General features: G+C 40.5%; 1 protein-coding gene and 1 pseudogene across 4 annotated transcripts; both read right to left on the reverse strand.

Annotated features, from left to right (window-relative positions):
- Positions 1-451: 451 nt before the first annotated feature.
- LOC111590154 (putative leucine-rich repeat-containing protein DDB_G0290503) lies at positions 452-8,415 on the reverse strand. 2 transcript variants are annotated; one of them, XM_035962446.1, is made up of 2 exons: positions 7,864-8,415; positions 452-5,309 (listed from the first exon to the last, which is right to left on the reverse strand). In XM_035962446.1, the coding sequence occupies exon 2, from the start codon at positions 4,629-4,631 to the stop codon at positions 2,568-2,570; it is 2,064 nt and encodes a 687-aa protein (XP_035818339.1). In that variant the 5' UTR covers positions 4,632-5,309; positions 7,864-8,415; the 3' UTR covers positions 452-2,567. The 2 variants fall into 2 exon arrangements, 1 of the variants encoding a protein (XP_035818339.1); XR_004852538.1 differs by lacking the exon at positions 452-5,309 and adding an exon at positions 6,394-6,519.
- A 5,265-nt stretch (positions 8,416-13,680) lies between these two features.
- LOC100272230 (succinate dehydrogenase Fe-S subunit - glucuronosyltransferase pseudogene) lies at positions 13,681-18,845 on the reverse strand (annotated as a pseudogene). Of its 2 annotated transcripts, NR_183232.1 has the most exons (6): positions 18,256-18,845; positions 17,414-17,496; positions 16,312-16,439; positions 15,779-15,904; positions 14,027-15,012; positions 13,681-13,822 (listed from the first exon to the last, which is right to left on the reverse strand). The product of NR_183232.1 is annotated as a succinate dehydrogenase Fe-S subunit - glucuronosyltransferase pseudogene, transcript variant 2 (transcript). The 2 variants fall into 2 exon arrangements; NR_183231.1 differs by having other exon boundaries at positions 13,782-15,012; positions 15,779-16,111.
- Between the last annotated feature and the right edge of the window lie 385 nt (positions 18,846-19,230).

Consider the following 19,230-nt stretch of genomic DNA (forward strand, 5'->3'; position numbering starts at 1 on the left):
TTGGTTTGCACTTCTCCATATTGAATCTTTTCAACAAGTCTTTGGTATACTTCTCTTGTGAGAGGAAGTTTCCATCTTTCATTTGCTTGACTGGAAAGCCGAGGAAGTATGTTAGCTCACCAATCATTGACATCTCGAACTCCTTCGACATCAACTCACCAAATTCCTTGCAATGATAATCATTTGCCGAGCCAAAGATTATATCATCAACATAAACTTGACAAATGAAAATATCACTGTTATGTTTCTTTGTGAATAAAGTTGTGTCGATAGTCCCGATCTTGAAGCCCTTTTCGATGAGGAAGTCGCGAAGACGCTCATACCAAGCCCTTGGAGCCTGCTTTAGCCCATATAGCGCCTTGGACAACCTGTAAGCATGATTAGGATATCTAGGGTCTTCAAACCCGGGTGGTTGCTCAACATATACAAGTTCATTTATGAAGCCATTTACAAATGCACTTTTTACATCCATTTGATAAAGCTTTATGTCATAGCATGATGCATATGCAAGTATGATACGGATGGCTTCGAGTCGAGCAACCTGTGCAAAGGTCTCTCCAAAATCTAAGCCTTCAACTTGAGAGAAGCCCTTTGCAACTAGTCTTGCCTTGTTCTGCACAATCACACCTTGATCATCTTGTTTGTTTCTGAACACCCATTTCGTTCCAATAATCCTTGCATCTTGTGGAGGTTTCTCCAGGGTCCAAACTTGGTTGCGGGTGAAGTTGTTTAATTCTTCATGCATGGCATTCACCCAGTCTGGATCCTGTAGCGCCTCATCTATACATGTAGGCTCAACACAAGAAACAAAAGAGTGATGTTCAATAAATGAGGCATGTTTATGAGAACGAGTGATAACCCCTTGTGAAGGACTACCAATGATTTGATCTTGTGGGTGTGCTTGAAGTAGTGATGAGTTTCTCTTGTCAACCACTTGGGAAGAAGATCTTGGAGCATCAACATCTTCAGCTTGTACCCTTGCTTGTTCATGAGAGACAAATGTATCTTCATTTGCATGCTTCTCATCTTTTTCATCATCATGTGGTACATTGATGAATAAGGTCTGTCAATATTTTGCACCTCTTCTTCATCTTCTTTTGGTTTAATGGCTCCAATTGGCACGTTCTCCATAGCTTCTCTAAGTGGCTCATCACCTACATCATCAAGATTTTCAAGTGCTCCTTGGGAGCCATTAGTCTCATCAAACTCCACATCATATGTTTCTTCAACCACGCTAGTGGCATGATTGAATACTCGATATGCTTTGGATTTTGATGAATAACCAAGTAGGAAACCAATATCACAATGTCTTTGAAACTTCCCTATGTGATGGCGTTTCTTATAGATGTAGCATTTGCATCTAAACACCAGAAAGAAGGAGACATCTGGCTTTTTTCCATTTAGCAGTTCATAGGGAGTCTTCTCAAGTAGCCAGTGAGGAAATAGCCTGTTTGATGCATAGCATGCAGTGTTGACAGCTTCAGCCCAAAACCTCTCCGGTGTGTTATACTCATCAACCATTGTTCTTGCAAGAGTGATCAAAGTCATGTTCTTTCTTTCAACAATTCCATTCTCTTGAGGTGTGTATGTTGCAGAAACTTCATGTTTGATCACAATCTCATCACAATATTCATGTATGTTGGTGTTGTCAAATTCTTTTCCGTTGTCACTTATAATCTTCTTGATTTTGTAATCAAATTCATTTTGAGCCTTCTTGGCAAACTTCTTGAATATAGATGCAACTTCAGACTTATCATGGAGAAAGAACACCCAAGTGTATCTTGAAAAGTCATCAACAATAACCAGACGGTAGAGGTTGCCACCAGCACTAGCATAAGTTGTTGGTCCAAATAGATCCATATGAAGTAGTTCTAGTGGCCTTGATGTTGACATAAAAGCTTTTGTAGGATGTGTGTTAGCAACTTGCTTTCCAGCTTGACATGCACTACAAGGCTTGTCCTTTTCAAATACAACATCCTTTAGTCCTCTAACCATGTCTTTCTTTAGTACTTTCTTGAGTGTGCTCATTCCAACATGTGCAAGCCTTCTATGCCATAGCCATCCAAGTGATGCTTTGGTAAAGAGGCAAGTTCTTAAGTTTGCATCTTCAGAGGTGAAATCCACTAAGTAGAGATTGATGTATCTAAATCCTTTGAACACCATTAACTCATCATCCATTTTTTACACAACAACCTCTGTAGGAGTGAATAAGCATTGAAGGCCAAGATCACAAAGTTGACCCACTGATAATAAGTTGAAGCTTAATGGTGCAACCAAGATAACATTTGATATTGAAAGATCATTTGAGATAGCCACCTTGCCAAGTTCTTGAACTTTTCCCTTCGAATTATCCCCAAAAGTGATTTTGTCTTGTTCATCAACATTTTCATCAAGTGAGGTGAACATCCGTGGGTTGCTAGTCATATGTTGAGTGCATCCACTATCAATAACCCAATGGCTCCCACCGGTCTTGTAGTTCACCTACATGAACAAATAAGTCAAGCTTCAATTTTGAGGGCCCTATTTTGCATAGGACCAGTGAATTTCTCAATCAAAGACTTTGCAACTCAAATTTGTCTAGGTCTACTCTTGCTTGGTGGACCTAGGAATGTAACTTTGACATTTCCATTTGCTACTTTTCTTAGAACATAATGAGCATTGAAAGCAAATGGTCTTGAGTGCTTTGGCAAGGGAGTTGGTGGTTTGGCTTTGTAGTTGTGCGCAAAATGTCCTTCTTTTCCACACTCAAAGCACTTGATAGGCTTAGGAGTCTGTTTTGCCTTGTATTGATTTGTTGCTTTCTTTTGCACAAAAGAATTATATTCAATACCACTCTTGTTGTTTTTCATGACAGTGTTCATGAGCAACTCATTTTGAAGGTATTGGCCTTTGTTGAACTTTTGCACACTTGTGGCAAGATGTTCATTTTCATTCTTAAGTTTCTTGACCTCATTTATAAGCCTTTCATTGTCCACTGCCAACTCATTGTTAATGTCATTGCTCTCTATGGCAACATTTCCTCCAGTGGTTGCATCAGCCAAGTATCTCTTCAATTTCTGGTTGTCTAGTGTCAAAACTTCAACTTTTTCAATCAATTCATCATGAAGACTAGATTGATCATCTTGGCTCAAATCATCACATGAGGTTGCTACATCAATCTTAACAGCAGGGTTAATAGCCTCATGTGTATTGCAAGATAAAAGCTCATTTGCAACAAGAAGATTATCATAGTCAATTTTATTTTTTGTATAATATTCTTTAAATTTTACAAGTCTATCTTTCAACTGCCTATTTGCTTCATTTAATTTGTCATACTTATCCTTAGCATCTTTTAGGGAGGATTTGAGCTCATTTACAGTGGATGATATAGTTTTATTTTCTTTTTTCATTTCATCACTAGCTTTTACAACTATGTCATATTTGGCAGTTAAAAATTCATTTTCATCTTTTAGGGCTAGTTTGGAAACCCTATTTTCCCAAGGGTTTTTCGTTTTCCCAAGGGAAATTAGTTCATTTTCCCTTGGGAAATTGGAAATAACATGGGAAAATAGTGTTGCCAAACTAGCCCTTAAATTATCACATTTAGCCTTTGACTTCCTAATGATTTGAGTGTATTCTTTAAGTAAGTCAGCTAACTCATCATAGGAAGGTGAAGCAAACTCATCATCACTATCACTATCACTATCATCAATAACATCATTCTCAATTTGTACCTTCCGTTCACCTTTAGCCATGAGGCATAGGTGAGAAGTGGATGAGGGTGATGGTCGTGGTGAAGAGAAGTCCCCAGCGATAGCGGCAATTTTTTCATCATTTTCTTCTTCACTTGAAGAAGACCCGCTTGAGGACTCAATGTCAGTGAGCCAGTCACCAATAATGTATGCCTTTCCATTTTTCTTCTTATGGAATCTTTTGTGTTTCCCATCCTTTCTCTTGAAGAACTTCTTTTCATTTTTCTCATCATCACTGTCATTATCTTTCTTGCCCTTGAACTTGTTCTTCTTGGGCTTGTTGCATTGATGAGCAAGATGACCGAGTTCTCCACAATTATAGCAATCCATTTCTGAGATGGGCTTTCTTTTACTGGAGAAGAACTTCTTCTTTCTTGAGTCAAACTTGATGCCTTCTCTATTAAGTTTCTTCAACATTTTGGTGGTCTTTCTCACCATCAAAGCAATGTTAGCATCAAGATCATCATCACTTGAGGATTCCTCCTCAATTTGCACTTTAGCTTTCCCTTTCTTTTCTTGATTGGCCTTAAGAGCCAAGTCTTTTCTTTTGGAAGATGACCCATCCTTGTCATTTATGTGCATGTACATTTCATGAGCATTGATCTTTCCCAATATTTGTGTTGGAGTAGCAACTGAAAGATCCATCTGATGTAGCATGGTGACAATGTGTCCATATCTGTCAATTGGGAGGACACTGAGAATCTTCCTCACAACATCCGGTTGTGAAATCTGGGTGAGCCCCAAGCCATTGACTTCCTCTACAAGAATGTTAAGACGTGAGTGCATATCATTGGCATTTTCATTTGCAAGCATCTCAAAAGAATTTAATTTTTTCATTGTAATGTGATATCTCTCCTCACGCTCACTTTTAGTCCCTTCATGTAGAGCGCAAATATCCATTTACAAATCATGAATATTTCTATGATTTCTTACTCTATTAAAGACATATTTTCAAAGGCCTCTAAATAGAGTGTTTTTGGCCTTAGCATTCCACTTTTCATTATTAAACTCTTCTCCTACAAGATTTGTGGGATCTCTTGGTTCGGGGAACCCTTGAGTGGCGGCTTTGTACACACCAATGTCTATAGCCTCTAAGTAAGCTTCCATATGAATTTTCCAATATGGAAAATCGTCACCATCAAAAATGGGAGGAGGTCCATTATGGCAGCCCTCCCAAGTTATCGGGCCCACATGCACCAATCCTTGCCTCAATGGCCTCAGATCGCTATGCACGTGTACCAGGTAACTTAACAAGGCTATCACGAGTTCAACAACTTGAACTCATCATCCCAAGGATCTCCCACCATACATGCATATTACAGTAATCACATTCGATACACACACTTCGGAGATAAGAGCGGAAGACTTTACAAAATATTCTTTTCATTTCTAAAACTGAAGGTTATTACATAGGAAGAGTTACATTTATTACAAGTCCTGATATACTCAAAGTGCATAACTTATTACATTAGCAGGAAGGTAGGAACCCTCCAAAGCTTATACACAAGACTAACTAATCTTCCTTCAGAACTGGAAACGCCCTCCAACCATAGGAACACCTAGAGTACTCATCATCACCTACAACAACATGGGTTCGAAAACCCTGAGTACGGAGTGTACTTTCGCAAGTCTTACCTGACTAAGGAAAAATGACTCTCAAGTATATGCTGGTTAAATAGGAATCAAGGAAAAGGCTTTAGCAAGAATCAACATAGATACTTTTGCAGAAATAGCTTACTAAAGTGAGTCCTTACTTTCAATATTTTAACGCCAGATTAAATATTAATAGACTCTGGTTGCATCTAGTCTAATTCACCATCTCATCAATACAACATCATTTTTATTCTTAATGTTCACATCCTGACTTAGGTTGCAGGGCAGCGATCAAGTCTCCACTCTCCGGGGATATAATAACGACGATCCGAATCGATTTACTCAGCTGAGGATCTCTAACCACACGACATATGTAGCACTTAACCTTTGCATATGTCAACCGTTCCCACAGATCCTCCACAACATGAACCGGTCCGCGCTACCCGGGAGCACAATACTCCTCCATCCAGCCTCCAGCCAGGAGGGTACACGCTACTCCCACCATCTCCCACGCCCAGTGCGCGGATGTCTTTTTACGTATGGAATAGCCGGGTTCAAGCTTACCCTGTCCCATATCCAGGGCATGTGGCCAGTTAAGATAGTCCTTGATCATACAGGCCTACATACGCATCCAATCCTTAATTAACCTGGGTGGAGCATCACCTGTTCCTAGCCCAAGTCTCAAGTTAAGTACTTCCACCCTTAGGATTGTTTTGTGTTCCTAAGGATGAAAAGAGCGTTATAGGGAACTTTGCAGTAAGATCCCACCATGCTCCCAATGAAAATATTCTTGCAGGTAGAAGTCATCGTTCGTCAGGATAACCCCTGAGCTAGGCAGTATTGCAAAAGACAACCTCTATCCACAAGATCTAAGCAAAGCTAAGCATTTTTGTAAACAATATTTGATACTTCCAAAGAAGTATCTACAACAGGAATGGATATCAAGGTAGTCAATGCATCAAATAGTTTCCAAGCAACTCCTATAAACTTAATGCACATTTCACTAGACTTAAAGTGTATAAAAGTCTTTTAAAAATACAAGGAAAGGGGCAAATGCACCCGGGCTTGCCTTATTGCAGTGAAGAGGTACTCGATCCCTCTATTAAACCCCAATTAGATGGCTCCTCCACTTGATCAGCAGCCACTGGAGTAGATTCCTCTTCAGTCACCACTTCAGCTTGAATCTTCACTCCTTCTGGTAGGAGTTCTATATGAAATTACATGATCATGGATGTTTATGCTTATGCAACTTGAAAAGAAAATACTAAGAAGCATCGCAAGACTTACACCTCTCTAATGGTGCACACAAAAACTAACAAAACCTTAAGAGAGCTAAATACTCTAATATCACAACTCAATCATACTACGGCAGCCAGCAAGGATGAGGTGATATTCTTCGGTTACTCCAATATAGACACTAGTTTACTAAATCATCCACCACAGCTGCACTACACCCACATACACACGCAAAACACAGGGAGAGAGTGATCTTCTTCAGTCAATCAACCAGACACTGTATCCACCTCTAATACCCAATTGTATATGTCCCTGTTCAGCCCCACTTTTTCCTTGTTTCTGCTAGGGACAGACCATACCAAACCTGTCCACTAACTAAAGCTCTTCAAGTTTGTTACAAGAATCTAAGACCCAAACTGCATGTACTACAAGTTAAGGTGTCCAACATTCAGCCACCTTCCACTAAATTTGTTTTCAGTTTTCTGAAACAGACATCTCACACAGACTGACAGAAGAAATTTAGGCACATTTTACTCTAAATTTTATACAGCTCCAAACTTATTTCTCTGTAAGAAACTTGTTCCTTACACATAGGTCTTCCAACACGGTATAACACTTTTAGACTAAAGACCCACAGAGCAAGAGTTACAGCATCCCAAAGTTGAGCAAAACTCACAAAAACTCAGTTTCTGGAATCTGAAACAGCACACCACTAAGCCTGACAGAGGGTTTTGGCACTTACTTTTCTCTAAATTCTCTACAGTAGCAAGCCAACTCTTTTTGCATCAAATCTGTTGTGCATGATATGGTCTCCCATCTTGCTGTGGAATCCCTAACCCAATTCTACTTGGAGTAATTACCACAGAGCTCCAAAAGTGGTTAAAAACTCACTGAACCATAATAACAGTCGACTGAATCAGTCTGCATTCCATATGCCTGGCAGGGGTAATTAGGACACCAATTACTGTCAACCCTGTGTAACACCCAGTCCATTTCTCTTTAGAAAACTTATTCACTTCACTTTGCTCTACACTTTTGCTAAATAATTCTTAGTCCAAAACCACTAAGATGGGTCACAATAGAGCTCTAAACTTGGTACCATTCACTGATGTTCAGATTTCAGCTCTGAATAAACTAAGTCAATAGCAATCCGATAACCCAAACACAGAAATTCAGATGCTGAATTAAACTAAGTCTGAATTCCAAAAACCCTGACAGCTTATCTTTGAGCAAATTTTACACCTAGTTCCCAATAACAGACAGTGGTAGAGTTCAAGCAGTAAATGGTGTGAGCTTCACTGACCTGCGAGGAGTAGGGAACGGGCAACACAAGGCCGAGACAACCTCCGAGGAATCATGGCCATGGTGAGGGTGTGAACTGCTGCTATGGTCGCCACTGGCACTCGATGCACGGAATACAGTATGTTGGGTGGCTGTGGAGTGGGTTAACACCGACTTGAACTCAAGAGTTACGTCCCTCTAGTGATGAACACAGGTTGGACTCAAGGGCAGAGGGGAACTTCATAGACAAAGTCTTTAGGGCAGCTGAACATGTAGGCGAGTATCCCTGAGCTTTGTATAAAATTCTGTGGAGGAAGGGAAAGTCCTAGGGTGCCAGCACCACTACGAGCAGGGACACTAAGCAGCAGTGCATGGACAACACGTAGAAGCTAAACACAAGGATGATGAATCTCAGCCAAGGGTGTGCACAAAAGGACAGGCAGGGGGAAATCACTGAATTTGGCTAACACCAATGCAGAAGAAACCCCAGGGCGCCAACACTGAATGGACCCTCATACGTGGCTCTCAAACTCACACCCCACGCAGGTACCAAGGAACAACACAAAGACATGGAACTTGGTCTACTCCAGCTGCCCAAAATATCACTGGACACAAACCATGTAAATATAAACTGGGAACTCCACCGTGGGCAGGTTCAAGTGAGTCCAAACGTGATATTTTCTGGAGGGGTGAAGCCACAAATATCCCTGTTGTCCAACCTGAAGGCAGTGAATAAAACAATTCATAATCCAGCTGCCCACAGCTCATAACACAGTCCAATTTAGATATTTTAGCATGGAGCAGTCCCAAGATATTTGGTGATGTATCTCACCCTTATCTCCATTCTGTACACACAATGAAACACTGCAGGACATTGAACTTGGTCCAAACTGATAAAAAAAACTTCATCACAATTAGCTTTGAATCCCCTCCCCACTTGGATATTTTCACTAGGTTCCTCTCTGCTAAACAACCCCAAGCTCTTCCCTAATACATTCCTACTAACACTTACCCACGTATCAACTTAAACACACCAGTGGAGTTTAGCAGGAGAGGGAGATTCTTCAGTTTGCTACTTTCAGCACTGGTGCTCCTTTTGCTCTCTTCTCTGTTCAGGCCCCTCTATCTCACAATTCCCCTCAACAATAGACCCAACTCACTTACTCAAAGTTATTGTCTAGACATAGGTCTACCACTTTGGCATAGCATCCCCAGACTGAAACCATACTAATCAAAAGTTATGGTACCCCAAAGTACAACCAAAGTCACTGAAAATTCAGTTTCAGAAATATAAAACAGCACTACACTGAGTCTGACAGAGATAGTTTGGACACAATTTTACTCCTCTTTGTGTGTCGCACCAAGTCCAACCCTCTTAAGGGAATTTGTTCTCCTATATATGTCCTTTCAGTTTGCTAAAGAATTACTAACCCAAATCTCCTTGCACTAATTACCATAGGGCTCCAAATTAGACACCCATGTGCTGAATTTCAGTTCACAGTGGACTGAATACAATTCAGTTTCAGCCACCTGACAGTCCAAATTTGAGCAACTGTTACTCCAATTTTTGTATAGGATCATGTCCATCACCTTTAAAGAAAGTTATTCCACATTATATGGTCTTCACTTATTCTACAAACACCACAGCATAAAACCTTATATAATAGCCACAAATAGGCTTCAAAACTACTATCAAAACACTGAAATTCAGTTTCAATTACTGTTTCCAATCTGAAAATTCAGAAATACAGCACCACTTGGAACCACTCTTTTTCCTGGGTTCCATATGTTTCTAGGGGCAAGTTGCTCAATAAAGTTTATACTCCTATAGTTGCTCTACAAGTTTGATACAATGACCATTAACCAAAACCTCTTGGATTCCAAACTACAATAGCCCAAAGTTTGCTCCAATTGCTGAAATTCAGAATCTGAATTTCACCAAGTCTGAAATCTACAATTTCTGACAGCTTTACTTTGGTCCAGTTTTTCTATAAGTTTCAAACAGTGCTAGGGCTAGTTGACTTAACTAAACTTATACTCCTCATGTGGCCCTATAACTTTGGTATAATGACCATCTTCTAGATGGTTTTAGATCAGAAGTTACAAGGGTTCAAATTTGACTAGTTTATATTATTTTCAGCAATTCCAAAATGAACCCAAAACTGAATTTTTGTACTTAACTCCAAAATCTTCCACACAACTTGGGAATCTCCAAATAAGAAAGTTATTCACTTTTCCAAGCTCTACAACTTTGGTATATGAACTTTTAACCAATCCTTTCTAAATTTTAAATTCCACCTTTGGGCAAGTTTAGGCCTTATAGATACTCAAACACCCTAAGTGCTTCACCACTTCTAATCCACATATCCAAAGCAAACTTCTCCATTCTCCTAAGGAAAAGTTACTCCTTAGTCTCAAATCCAACTTTGGTATATATAACTCAGGTCCAAAGTATCCTTGGTTTAGGATTTGCTTTACTTAACAATCTCTTCCAAGCAAAGCTCAAGTTAAGGTTTGGAGTTATTCCAGCTCCTTAAGTGCTTCTTCCACTTGACCTATCTTTGGAAACAAGGTTGCTATCGACTCTAGCACTTGCCTTTAGCAATCAAGGACTCCAAATCAATATGTTACTTGCTCAAGAGATGACCTACTCCTGTTAAGCTTAGGTCCTTAACTAAGTCCTCTACTCTACACACATTATCACACTTTTGAAAAATTTTGACCTAGTGAATGCATTTTAGGTGTAACAAGCAAGTTAATGCAAATGCAGATGATGACATGCAAAAAATTTAGTTATCATAACACCAGGGGTGTTACATCCATCCCCACCGGACATCGCTACTCTAGCGGTTAAGCTAATCTAAGAGCAACAAGATTCTGATACCAATTGAAAGGATCATGATGCCCAAGAGGGGGCGTGAATTGAGCTTTTCTAAAAAACAACAACAATTAAACCCTAAGCAAGAGCCCAACTTCACCCAACTACTAGCAATAAGAGAATACTACTAGAAAGACAACAATACTAACACATTACTTCAACTACTTGCTAAACAATTAAACAAGGTAAAATGCTTGAATTAAATGCGGAATGTAAAGCAAGGTTTAGAAGACTCCTCCAATTTTTTCTCGAGGTATCGAAGAGTCGGTACTCTTTCCTAGTCCTCGTTGGAGCACCCGCGCAAGGGTATCGCTCCCCCTTGGTCCTCGCAAGAACCAAGTGCTCACTATGCGATGATCCTTTGTCACTCCGGCGCGGTGGATCCCTCATGACCGCTTACAATCTTGAGCCGGGTCACCAACAAATCCTCCAAGGTGATCACCGTGCTCCCAACGCCACCAAGCCGTCTAGGTGATGCCGATCACCAAGAGTAACAAGTCATAGACTTTCACTTGACCAAGAGAAGCCTAATGCATGCGGTGTGTGCTCTAGGTGGCTCTCACTTGCACTAATGAGGTCCTAATGCGGGATTAAGATTTTCTAATCACCTCACTATGCTTTGTGGTGCTTGCAATGCTATAGCAATGTATGATTATCAATGTGGGCAACAAGACATTCAATATGGTGGGTGGAGGGGGTATAAATAGCCCCACCCACCAAACTAGTTGTTACTAGGGTTTCCTGCGCATGGGCGCACCGGACAGTCCGGTGCGCCACCGGTCGATTCCAATGGCTAGTTCTGACAGCTAGCTGTTGGGCTGATGGCACACCGGGCAATGAATAGTTCCTGTCCGGTGCACACCGGACAGTTCGGTGTGACGGCTAAAATTTAATCTTCCAAGTCGATGCTCTCGGGTTTTTATCGGGGGCGAAGCTCTGCCCCCGGGCCTGGCTGGCCCCACTGTCAGGGGCACACCAGACAGTCCGGTGCCCCTTAGACAGAAACCTTAACTTCTTTTCATTCTGATTTTCGAATCCGTTTTCGTTCTAACTCGTGAGTGTGTTATAGAGTGAAACCTAGCACTAGATGTGAGTGTGAATATGCACCAACACTACACTAGAATTCTCTTGGTCAAACTAATCATCCATAACCCCTCTTTATAGTACGGCTAAAAATAAAATAGAAGACCTAACTCTATACCGAGTGTCTGCAACTCCTTTGACACTCGGAATACGAAGACCTTTATCTTTTGATTCGTCGTTTCAGCCGTCGCTTTAAGTTCTCATCTCAGGGATTGTTTTCACCATTGTAGTACAACTTCCTTTAATGCGACCTAACTTACCGTTTGCTCTGCAAAACACACGTTAGTCACAAATAATATTATGTTGTCATTAATCACTAAAACCAACCAGGGGCCTAGATGCTTTCAATCACAATCTCCACCTCTTCTTTTTCATCTTCCATTTCTTGAGCCATCCTAAGAACATTGGATTCTAGATACGGATTCATTGTTGTGGTTATTTGCAAATGGGGTGCGACTGAAGTGGTGAGTAAAGTGGCTTCAGTGTGAAGCCAAAGTGGTGGCATAGAGAAGAAGCCAGGCGTTTGCTTGTCCAAGACGTGTGGCAAGGTGAAAGCTCCTTCATCTAAAAAAGATAATTCCCTAACAGGGCGTTTGGATCCATTCATTTTTATAGAAATTGTAATTCACTTAACGAAGTAATCTATTTAGTTTGGAATTTGATATTTCATCACTTTACAAAGTTCTAATACAAGCTTATCTCAAATTTATAGCGTGGAGGATGAGAAATGATTTTATGTATTACTAAAATTTGTTTCTATTGTGTAACTTATAAGACACTCTTCAACTCACTTCTCTATACTAAAAATGTAGCATATAAATATCTACGATATCTTGATAATAATAATATACTGATATATTTTGCATAAAACCGAATTAGCTCAATTGATATATGCCTAAATTACTATTACGCCCCGTTTAGATCATTAGAATTGAATTCCATTCTAATAATAGTAATTTAGGCACTATATCAATTAAGCTAATTCGATTTTATGCAAAATATATTTATATATTATTATTAGCAAGATGTCGGAGATATTTATGTGCTACATTTTTAATATGAAGGAGTAAGATGAAGAGTGTCATGTAAGTTATAGAGTAGAAATAAATTTTACTAATGCATAAAATTATTTCTCATTCTTCACCCATGAATTTGAGATAGGCTTATATCTTAACTTTGGAAAGTGGTGGAATGCCAAATTCCAAACTAAATAAGTTGTTTTATTGAATGAATTCCAATTCCTCTAGAATGAAGGGATCCAAACGCTTCGTTATTGGAATGGAATTCATTTCCTATGATCTAAACGGACGTAAGCGTAAAGACAATATCTTTTTCCCAATATCATATAGAAATTGGAACGACGTTACAAATAACAAAATCACAACAAGATTTTTTTATGAATTTGAAATTGTAATTACACACGATTGATTTGGAAAAAAGCATATTTATAAAAAGTTACTAGTTAGATGCCCGTGCGTTGCAACGGCATACAAAATATTCGACAAAATATTAGTGCATTTCCTCGACTGAAAAAGCTAAATGACGCTATTTTACCTTTCCTCATAAATAGTGCAATGTACGGGAGGGGAGCGTTTTTACATCTGTAAGGTAACACAAAGTATGAAAACAAAAGCAAGGTAACACAAAGTATAAAAAACAAAAGCGCCTAAAAGAAAGTCTACATGACTATCTAATTGGTGGATATAATGAGAAAAAAAGATGAAGAGCATAAAAGGAATACACAAGACTAAAAAGCGTGGGAAAATCCTATCCTAATTGTCGCTGCAACTTGTTCAGGATGGCATCGCATTACTGAAGACAGATCTCGGCACGCAATATTCATGTAATCTTTGGCGCAACTTGTTCAGGATGGAATCGACCAGCAGCCTATCTGGCACCTGGTAATGACAGGGAGTTGAAATTTAGAACTATCATCAAGCCACTTTAGACGTGCTTCAAGATTCTGCATTGCCGGGAGAAACCACCTCTAGGAACAAGCTTTTTCTATAAGTAGTGACTCCTGGAAAAACACATGTCAGGTCAGACCATCTGTTGGCTTTACACAAACAGAAGTTTGATCACCTATGTGAAAATTTATTGTAACCTTACTATTACAGTTCATATATTAAAACAAAATCATCTACAAACTACCTCTTCCACCTAAGTGGACTGTAACAGATTTTTTGCTGTTTCATAGGACTGTTCGGGCTATTCCACCACTAACCATAGAAGAAGTGCCAATACAGCTTTCAAAACATGGGCTTCAAGTAATATGGCTGTTGTGGCCAAACAAAAGTGATTGTCACGATTATCAGCACCTTCTTCACGGGAATGTCAGATTCTCTAATAGCAAGTGACGATTCAGCAAAATCCACCTCATCATGCAACAATGCACGAACTGGAGGGCTCTCTTGAATCTGAGGCTCGTCGATCAGTTCGAGCTCTTTCTCTACTAAAACTGTCTTCGACTCCTTCACTCTGGTACCCATCGTTTCAGTCTCAATCACACCCTCATGGAACAGAGACATCTTGTTTTTAGATACTATTTTCTTGTAAACATCGACAGAGAATAAATGTATGAACCCAATGAAAATGCCTACTACCATGGAAAAGAACGACAGACTGCAACTCTCCTGTAGCTCAATCCCTTTGATTTTAATCTCTCCTGCAATCAGCTAATCAAAAAATATGATTTGAATAGTTGAATAAAAAATAAGATTTGAATAGTTGAATAAAAAAGCAGAACATATTATTCTGCACTGTATCGTAGCTAATCAAAAAAGAAAAAAGAGTAAAAAAGTTAAGGTTTATAAACATTATGTACTAAACGTCCATAGAAATTGAAACGGATCAGAATAAAATGGTGATAACAGTACATGATATTGAAAGGAACGCTGAAACCAGTAAAGCCATAATTTTCATCCAATCGACTACATTTGAACAGGGTTTTAGATATAAACATGCCAAATGGATCAGTATGAATGTGCAGCTGATGAATAGGATACATGGCATTCAAGCAGACTGGATATTCTAGAAGTTTGCACACACTGCTAGACACCACCACATTCGGTTTTGGTGGGTGCTAAGTATGGTCACCAGGGAGTTCAACAACATACAGCACCTCAGTCTTTAGAGGATCAATAATCTCCGAGTAGGAATCATCAATATAAGCAGTTGTGGCCATCATCAGGGTCTTGGAATTATATGGTCCTGCCATGAAAAAAGGACGAATATTTCCATTTATATTATGTGTGATTTAATAAAGGGTGATGATTCTGACAGGGGAACAAATATGGCAAGCCCATGTAACTGGGAAAGACCGAAGAATGCAGCTAGTGATGCTCTTGACTGGAGACACAGATACAATAACAGCTTTGTGCATACAGTTAAATTAATTCCGCTGACAACTGAAAGAGCAACTTCTTTTGCTCCTTCCTCATAGACTTGCTGTGTAGAGCAACTGGAGACCAAAAAAACTATCTGATGGGTACAAGAAACAAGCGCAAGGTGAGCAAACAACTACCAGTAAAATGGCTAAAAACACCAACTACCATTTCTTCAAAAAAATGAAATACCAATAAAAAAATTTAGCTAACAGCACTGCTGCTGATAAGATCCTGAATTTTGCAACAAACATAGATAACAAAACCGAGCTATGCTGCTGTTCACTTGAACCAACTTGATTCCAGTTAGTCTATGGAACATAAGTCACAGACTCGACGCTACAATTTTGTTCGTGTAGGTAGTTTCTCACGGTGAACAAGTATTCCCCGGTGTGAAAAAAATGTGCATGCAAGAACTGGATCGCAACCGGAGACATAACAGTCGTTGAAGGTCTGATAGGTCACCTCAGAAGGCTCAAAGAAAACCTAGGGTTCATTACAAATAGAGTTACCACACTTCAGGCTAGCCTGGACAGTTGGCAATCAGAGCAGATAAACAAAAATCAGAGCAGATAAACAAGAGCTTGTACTACCTTTCATTTCTCTTCATGATATTCCTTCCTATCTCCATTGTCAATGGAGGTAAGCTCATTGACCTCGGGTGCTTGCTCGTGTACTTTCCTGAATTAATTCCTGTTATTTCCAGGGCTCTCGTTTACCTGATTTATGTTGCAAAAAAATGTCAGTTTTAGGGATGAATGTTGGTGGCGTGCCATGGACAGAGCAAAACAAGAATCCTAGAAACCGGGATGGCTTCATGAATGTCATGCTGATATGTACTGTGATCTTGCTACTTCTATAATGTGCTTCTTGTTTCCTTCGTTATATTCTCATGGGACGACATGGAATCCTAGAAACCGGGATGGCTGCGTAGAATTTTGTGGAGATGCTGATGAGTTCTAATAAGAATTGATGACCAAGTTAGCACTAATGAGCCATGTACTGGCAATGCATAAAATAAATAAATAAATGTGTTGCGTAGGAGAAAGTCAAGAGTCACCAAAAACAACACCAGAACACAATTTTCAGAAGGAACTGCAAGAAAGGAGCTGTAAGGTCAAACTACCTCTTGCATATGGCAAGGCCAAGACCACTACCATTAAACCCTCGGTTTCCTCCACTTTGAGGATGAGCAAACTTTGTGAATACATGATGTAGATCCTGAGGACTAACTCCACAGTCTGTATATTTTACCTGCAAAAGAGTAAGTAACAGAAATGTAAAGCAACACAACAGATAACAATTGCTAGCATATATAAAAGTAAAACCCTGCTTCATGTTTCCATGGTATGTTCATAATCTGAAAAAATAGAACCCTTTTCTAGTTGTAAGCATGAAACCCAGGACCGGTGGTATCAACTAAAATGAAATTTATGTAAGCATATGTGCCTTCTGATATGGTTTGAGTAAATGTTGTGATAACTTAGTTCGGTTGACCTATGATTTTTTTCCAACACATGAAAGCTTTGTGTGTGGCATTATAAAAGACTCTGGGCTATCTGGAGTTCATGGAAGATTTGGTATAACACTTCTAATCCTAGACCATTTTAGCTTTTGCTAATGCGATCTTAGGTCCTATCCTATGTCTGTCCTGAGACTAATTCAATCCAGGCAACTCAAATAAAAAGCAACAAATGACAGTCAACTAATGTCACAATGGTGTAAAGAAGTAATCAGATTCCAAATGTCATCAGGCCCAACCAGCAGAAATTCTACACCATGAGATTATAAGAACAAAGAAAAAGATTCAGACCCCACCCACCCCAAATCATAGTCAGGTACAGCTGGACAGGCCCCACCTGTTTTTGTAAACTTGATAGGAAGAATTGGAAAATTGTACATGGACCTATACAGAGCTGACGCCCACATAGTTTATAGACAAAACAAATGAACTATCAAGCAACACAAGAGTCAAGCCAGGTTTAATGATGCAAATGCAATTAATTACCAAGATACATGATTAAAAGGAATAGGTAACGATTCATACAAGAAAATGCACGTGTTAATTAAGAGGATTTTCAAGAAAAAATATCGTCTTTTGCTACTGAATAAGCATGAAATACTTCATTATGAGGAACATAATGGATGGATCCAAAACCAGAGTGCATGAAAAATTCAGTCACACATAAGGAGATATTTTGTTGTTTGAAGAGTTGGGTGAGATCAACCATTGGATAACTTGATTTTGAAGCAGACAAGGAATGGATCGCCTCCATTGCTAAACCAGCGTCCCTGCTGAAGCCCTGTTCACCTTAAAATTCAAAGGGGCAGGTTGTTATATTAACCAATATAATATCACATTCCAAGATACAAGAAGCAGCTTGACCAATAACTCTAAGAGCAAATTATAAAGCAACAATACAAGATGATTGGGGAAATTTGGGGGCGAATATCCTAATCAACTCTTTAACTTAAACTCAACCTAAACAAAATACCCTCCCGTAGGTCCTCTCATGCCTAGAACTGGGCGCTCAAGAATTAATGGTTTCATTTCCCACGCCAGTACATCACAGAATAAATCATGAGTTGGAGTATAACTGTATGAGATCAGCAGACAGTGCTAGTAGTTCAACACACCACTGCCAAAAAATATCAGAGGAATAGATTCACCAAAACATCCACTATAAATTTAAGACTCTACGTTCCAGTCTGATGTATTTGTTACTCATAAGCTAGATACCAGAAGAACAATCAAAACCATGATGCCTTTAAATATGTCTAAGTAATCTATTCAACACATTTCCTTCATTTGTGATACTAAGATCATGAAATCAGAGTCACAGCAGCCACTCAGTCATGATACCACTTGTCATGAGTGTTACTGCTAGCAAGATATACAACATAGGAACATCACATCTAAGGACCAAACAGTTCATCAAGACATTCAGAGGATGACATGCAATCGATCAATCACACATCATTCAGCACCAACAAACAGATCCAGCATACACCACCTAGCAGTCATCCATCACAGTACAAAGGATGCGATGTGGCGGTGATGGTGGTGTACCTGTTGGCGTGGAACAGCGTGGCTGGGCCGAGGTACTCCTCTGGGTTCCACCAGTAGGACGGGCAGGAGGTGGAGCAGCAGGCGCAGAGGATGCACTTGTACATGCCATCGAGCTTGGCCCGGTCGGCCTTGGTCTGCGGGATCTCCTTGCCCTGCTGCGGGGGCTGATCCTTGCACTTGAGCCATGGCTCGATGCTCCCCACCGTCGGGGCACCATCAGCTCCTACGGACTGCGGCGACGCGGTGGACGTGGATCCGAGGACGCTACGGCAGCGGACTTCATCTTGGCGTGGACCTCGAGGTCGACGTCGATGCAGAAGAGGATGTCCTCTCCGGGGAGGTGGGTCGACGGCAGCGAGTACGCCGAGTAGCGCGGTGCCGACGGCGGTGCGGGGTCCGACACCATCGGGCGGTCATCGGGAGCTCAGCAACGACCATGCTCGCGACACAGCTGCTCCTGATCCGGTGATGGGGTTCCTGGTTCCTGGACGACTCCTTCAACTGGGAATGGGGGCGGCTGGAAGTGAGCGAGGATGGAAGGGGAGCGTGGCATGGGGGCGACGATGGAAGGCAGGGCTGTGACCTTGCATACGACGGAATCAGGGCGCCGAAGCGAGATCTGCGGGCGTGGCTGGCGGGCGGAATCAGACGGGCGCGGCGCCTGGTGTGGGAGAGGGAAATAGGATTTTAGGGGCTGGAAATGCCGGCTGCCGCTGCCGCGCGCGGAGGGGGTGGAGGGCGTTGATGGCGGCTTCGATCACGGCTTCAGGGAGCGGAGCTAAGGGGAGGATGTCGGGGGCAGAACGTCCACCCTGTGCACGCCTACGCTGCATTCTTAAGAGATAGTAGAGATATACTTTATTTTATGCGTTACTTAAATATCTTATAATCGAATTAATAGTAAATCATAAAAAACGAGTATATGATATCTGTTAACACTATAATATATCGAAAAGATATAGAGAACAAAATTTT

Source organism: Zea mays, chromosome 9 (assembly GCF_902167145.1).
Source record: "Zea mays cultivar B73 chromosome 9, Zm-B73-REFERENCE-NAM-5.0, whole genome shotgun sequence".
Taxonomy (NCBI): Eukaryota; Viridiplantae; Streptophyta; class Magnoliopsida; order Poales; family Poaceae; genus Zea; species Zea mays.